The sequence below is a fragment of the Aphis gossypii genome, chromosome X, assembly GCF_020184175.1.
Source record: "Aphis gossypii isolate Hap1 chromosome X, ASM2018417v2, whole genome shotgun sequence".
NCBI lineage: Eukaryota > Metazoa > Arthropoda > Insecta > Hemiptera > Aphididae > Aphis > Aphis gossypii.
This window is the reverse complement of record NC_065533.1, coordinates 2,328,924-2,334,862: the sequence shown is the minus strand read 5'-3', so window position 1 is coordinate 2,334,862 and position 5,939 is coordinate 2,328,924. Positions and strand designations below refer to the sequence as shown.

General features: G+C 30.0%; 1 protein-coding gene across 1 annotated transcript; it reads right to left on the bottom strand.

The window, feature by feature from the left end:
• Positions 1–3,888: 3,888 nt before the first annotated feature.
• Positions 3,889–5,683, bottom strand: LOC126552282 (E3 SUMO-protein ligase ZBED1-like). The gene is made up of 4 exons (XM_050206975.1): positions 4,798–5,683; positions 4,487–4,738; positions 4,047–4,401; positions 3,889–3,931 (listed from the first exon to the last, which is right to left on the bottom strand). The coding sequence occupies exons 1-4, from the start codon at positions 4,997–4,999 to the stop codon at positions 3,889–3,891; spliced, it is 852 nt and encodes a 283-aa protein (XP_050062932.1). The 5' UTR covers positions 5,000–5,683.
• Between the last annotated feature and the right edge of the window lie 256 nt (positions 5,684–5,939).

Sequence of the window (5,939 nt, the reverse complement as noted above, 5' to 3'; positions counted from 1 at the left end):
GTGATGCAGAATTAGGTGTGTTCCTTTTGGATGTACCACCTACTTCATCAAAAGTTAGCAGTTATATAAACAAATGTGTTATGCAAAATAAAATGTTACGGTATGATATATTTTTGTAATTTAAAATTAATATCCTGTGCAGATATTTTATTTAATATTAATATATTTCCCTACTATGTATTTTATAATATTATAATATTTTAATTTTTTAGTTGCCTACACAAAAAGTAGAAGTCGAAGAGGTACTTTTAATAAATGAGCCATCATCATCTTCATTTGATTCTGACAAACTTGGTGAAAATATTATGGTACAGTAGAACTCCGATATTTACTTGAAAATAAAATGAAATATATGTTGAAATTATTGTTATTACTATTATTAATTTTATTTAGTACGAATCTGAAGCTGAATTAATGGCTGTCAGTGAAATAGCTATTGAGGACACACCACGTCGTACATGTTTGAAACGTAGCGTTCGACAACTCTCCAAAGAGATAGTTATAAAAAACAAGAAATTAAAAAGTTTACAACAAACCATACGACGAAAAAATAAAAAAATTGCCAATATGCAAACTATAATTAATGACATCAAAAATCAAAATCTTGTTGATGAGGAGACTAGCGTTTCACTTTTTGAAACTTTTGGTAAGCACAAAGATCTTGTTACTAATTGGGCAAAAAAAAATTTAGGCAAAAAAATTCCGAAAAAGTATAGCCCTGCTCTTCGCCAATTTGCTTTGTCTTTGCACTTTTTTCCGGAAAAGCTTATGAATATGTCAGAGATCAGTTTAATACAATATTACCACATCCACGCACGCTTAGCAAATGGTATAGTCATTTAAATGCTGAACCAGGGTTCACTATGGAATCGTTGAAACTTTTAGAACTGAAAGTGAAGAATTCATCAGATCCTGTGTTCGGTGCATTAATGATGGATGAAATGGCTATACGCCAACATCTAGAGTATGATAGAAGTACTGGTAAATATTATAGTCGAGTTGACATGGGAAGTGGAATAGATAATGACAGTTTAGCAGTAGCTAAAGAATGTTTAGTTTTTTTAGTTGTTTCTATGAACGAAAATTGGAAATTGCCAATTGGTTACTTTTTAACTCATAGTTCAAACAGTGCACAAAAATTAGAGCTTGTTCGTCATTCTTTACATGTGTTGTCTAACACTGGTATTAATATTATTAGTTTAACGTTTGATGGCTGTTCCACTAATATAACTGCTGCAAAGCTTTTAGGTTGTAACTTTACAGTTGATGCATTAAATATTTCATTTGCTTCCGAATATGATGACTCGAAAATTGTAGCAATATTTGATCCAGCACATATGATCAAATTAGTGCGCAACGCATTTGGTGAAAAGAAAATATTCTTGGATTATGAAAATAATGAAATTAATTTTGAATATGTTCAACGTTTGTGTTACTTACAGGAGCAGGAAGGATGTCATCTAGCTAACAAATTAAGAAAAAATCATATACTATTTTTTAAACAGAAAATGAAAGTAAAACTTGCAACTCAACTACTAAGTCAATCAGTGGCAGATGCACTTAAATTTTGTAAAGATACTCTTAAACTTCATCAGTTTAGTAATGCAGGTGCTACAATTTCATTTATTGAGTTGTTTAATAAGGTGTTTGATATATTAAATAGTAGATCTATCAATTGCATTGAATCCAAAAAAGCACTTTGTAATGAAAATATTGAAAAAATTAAATTGTTTACAAATCATTTCTGTACTTATATCAAAGGTCTTAAAATCTTAGAAAGTGATAATAATTTTATACCTGTACTTCAATCTAAACGTAAAACTGGTTTTATAGGTTTCATTGTTTCTTTAAATAGTTTATTGCAATTATACTCTACATTAATTGAATCTAATAAACTATCTCATTCTCATATCAAAGCTTATAAATTAAGTCAGGACCATTTAGAGTTATTTTTCTGTAGTGTTCGTTCTCATGGTGGGTTCAACAATAACCCAACGGCAAAACAGTTTCGGTCTGCCTATAGAAAATTAGTTATACGAACCACTGACATGAAACAATTTAATACTGGCAATTGTATATCCTTAGAAGACATTGATATTCTACACTATTCTAGTTCGGATCCAGTCACAGTATTAAATAACAATTCAACAGATATAAATTCAGATAAAATTGTGGAGGAAGAAAATTTGTAAAATATAAATTCATTTATAATGGATCATGATTATATTGTGAGTCATAGTAATTATTCTTTTAGTTATTTTTCTAAAGAAGTTATAATTTATGTAGCTGGGTTTGTAGTCCATAAACTTACAAACTCACTTAAATGTAATACCTGCAAATATGCATTGTGTGCTACTGATAAAGCATGTTTTTTAAACTCTTTAATCACTTTGAAAAATAAGGGTGGTGATAGAGGTGGTTTAATTTACCCAAGTGACAGTGTCATAAATATTTATTTCAAAACTGAAAAAGTATTAAAAAACCACAGCTACAAGATTAAAGCAATCAATAAATTACAAATTCAGTCAGAAGTCTTAACCCATTTTTTATACAACTCAAACTTATTTGCATCATTAAAAACTCATAGTCACGAAACAAGAAGTCCATTAACTGATCACATAACTTTATTAATAAAATCAATTACATCAACATATGTTAATTTAAAAATTGATTACACTTTAAAAAACCATAATGAAACACCATCACTAAGAATGTGGTATAACAAACTCACGATTTTTAAGGGTCAATAACGTTTTTTTCTTTGTAAAATTTTGTATTTATGTAATAACAACTATTAAACACATTGTATTACATATAAGTATGGTTAAAAAAAATTATAGTTAAAGTTAAAAGTTATTTTATTTTATTTCCCAGACTAATTGTGTATAACGACAATTGTATAAACATTGAGCAGATAGGATTTCAAACTATTCTTGACCTTAATATTGTGAATATAAATTCAAAATTGTATTATTGTAAACACATAGTAAAATTATGGTATAGCTTGAATTATGATACAAAATGACAAACACATTTTTTTGTATTTTATTGGTGGCGACACTGTGAATTATCCACAGTTTCCGCATCACTATTTAGTGGAAACGGCCTCTTTATATTACTCTATGACTACACCGCGGACGCAGTATCGCGGTATTTGTCGTCGCCGCGTTAGCGTACAATTATTGTATTATGTGTCTTGTGTGTTATATCTATGTATGTGTATTGTAACGACGTATCGATCTCGCGCTATCCCCCGCCAGCTCGAGCGAACGACCGATCCGCTTTTCTCGGTTCGTTATGACAGTTACGCTCAATTCGCGGTTCCCTTTTTTCGCCCTCTTTTCTCGACGTCCGAACCGTCAAGTTCGCTAATCTCCGAGCTGTACCTTTTTGCGGGTTATCGACCGACTCTCCGGTATAACCTCGCGCGCCGACGATCTACGTTAGTTTTTTGTATCTCGCACGTACGCGTCTCTTATATCTTTTGTTTGTTATTGATATTGTGTATTTTAATTATTTGCGAATTGTTAGTAAATCTTATTTCGAACACTCGAAATTCTTTCGAGTACCTTTATATCACGCTCCCGTCCTTCTTTCAGACAACGGTGTTTCGACCTACACGCGGCCAACAGGCGCGTAAGTTGCTGGCTGATAGTGCGTCAACTAGTGATGGGCAAAAGTGACTAATTACTAGGTACCGACTTAGTACCATATGACTAATTTAGTTACTCGAACATTTTTATTATTCGACTTATATTTATTATTCGACTAATTATTATTATTCGACTTATTTTTATTATTCGACTAATTATTATTATTTGAATATTTGATTAATTTTAACTTACTATCATTATTAAATTCGACTTATTTTTATTATTCAACTGATTTTTATTGGACTGATTGCAAATAATGCAAACTAGCATGAATTACTCTTTAATTCAAGAATATAACAAAAATAATAATAATATAACAAAAAACATAAACATTACTAGGAAAAATAAATACAAATTTACAACTGTTTTAAATTTTTGTTTAAAAATATTAACATATCTAAATTTTTTGGATGTGTTCTATTTCTTTTGGCTGACATGATTTCACCTGCTTTTGAAAATATTCTCTCTGAAGGTACTGAGGTAGCAGGGATCACTAAATACTTCAATGCTAAGTTTAATAATTCACCCAACAGTATTTTGTGTTTGATCCAAAAATCGGTTGGCTTTGATTTCCTATTGGAGTGTGGTAGACTGAAATATTGTTTTAAAATGTTATCCGCAGAGCTTACTGATGTAACTTGAGTTCGTTCTGTATTCAGTTTATCATCCAAGAAACTCCATAAATCGACAGCTTCATTATTAGAGATGGTTTGAATTTCAGGAGTTTCAGAAATATTAGAATTTTCTTCTACAATGTTAAAAAACATACATTTTTATAATTAATCAAAATTTTTTATGTAAAAAAAAATGTATTAATAGTATTAATTCCTTACCATTCAAATGTTCACTGATAAGTAAAGATAGTTCATCTGTAATACTCTTTTCTGCGTTTTCAGCATTAATTGTATGCTGAAATGCCAATTTTTTAAAACGAGGGTCAAGTAGAGTCGCTCTTGAAAACTCAGGTTTAAGATTTTGCTCTTCAATGAGTTTAAAACGACTGTTTAAATTTCCCAGCAATTTTTGCTTGAGTAGCTGACCTAAGTATATTCTCATTTGTTTTGATACTAGAGAAATGTGTAAACCTAAAAATATTTGTTTAATTATTTATTATTTATTTAATTTTTTTGAATATCTTACTTACCTCTTACTAATGGAATAACTATTGCCAATGTCGGATAGTTCTCTCCTGATAACTCAGTAGTCATTACTTCAAATGGTTTTAATATAGGGATAACATCTTCTATTACTTCCCATTCTTGCGCATTTAACATTACAGGCCCATCTTTTAAGGAAAACATAGCATAGATCAATGGTTCTTTTAATTCGACCAGTCTTTCCAACATCAATAGGCTACTGTTCCATCTAGTTGACACGTCTTGTTTAAGTTTTAATTTTAAAGCTCCTAACTGTGTTAATTTTTCGGCTAATTTCCTATTTGCAACTTCACTTTTTTTTTTAAATATGTCACAATAGAACGACACTTCTTTAATAAATCATTTAGATTTTGAGTATTTTGACATTCATTAGGTTCTAAAACATCATTGTCAGTATTGTCACCATATGGACTTCTAAATACTAAAGCTTGGGTAACAATTAAATTTAATATGTGCGCTGTACAAGGTATGTGTGGTATTCGTAATTTGTTTACGGCAGATTTAATATTAGCCCCTGAATCTGTTACAATTGCTACAATTTTGTGTCTAATTCCCCATTCATTAAATATATTTTCCAACGTTTGACTAAGATATTCCCCTGTATGACTATTTTCTAATTTTAAAGTGCATAACACAAATGTTTTAAGAACGAAAGCACTATCAAACGTGTGGACAGTAATAGTCATAAACGAATCTGTATTTAATGATGTCCAAATATCCGAAGTAATGGAAATATAGCTTGATTTGTTCAAAATATCTTGTAGTTTATTTTTGGTAGTAGAGTATAGTTCAGGTAAGATGCTTCTTGTTAGTGTTCGGCGACTTGGTAAAAGCTCTAAGTACCTTGAATCAAGCAATCGAATAACGTTTTGAAATCCACTATTTTCAACAAACGATAGTGGTTGCAAATCATCAGTTATCATTTCAACAATCGATCTCACAAAGTCTGTCTTTTGTTTTTCTGATGGAATACCAAATTTATAAAAAATAAATATTTGTTTATTTATTTATTGAATAAACAGGCGTGAGCCCAGGTTAAAATAATTAGGTGTACAATACAATAAACAAATAACATAACATGAATAATATAACAAAGTATAAAATATAAATTAAACTAAACAATGAATAC

Bases quoted from the DNA above. Each gene is read 5' to 3' on its own strand.
- LOC126552282 (XM_050206975.1), bottom strand. From the start codon at position 4,999: ATGTTGGAAAGACTGGTCGAATTAAAAGAACCATTGATCTATGCTATG. The intron at 4,739-4,797 runs GTAAGTAAGATA...AAATATTTTTAG, and splicing joins AGTTATTCCATTAGTAAGAG to GTTTACACATTTCTCTAGTA. The intron at 4,402-4,486 runs GTAAGGAATTAA...TTAACATTGTAG, and splicing joins TATCAGTGAACATTTGAATG to AAGAAAATTCTAATATTTCT.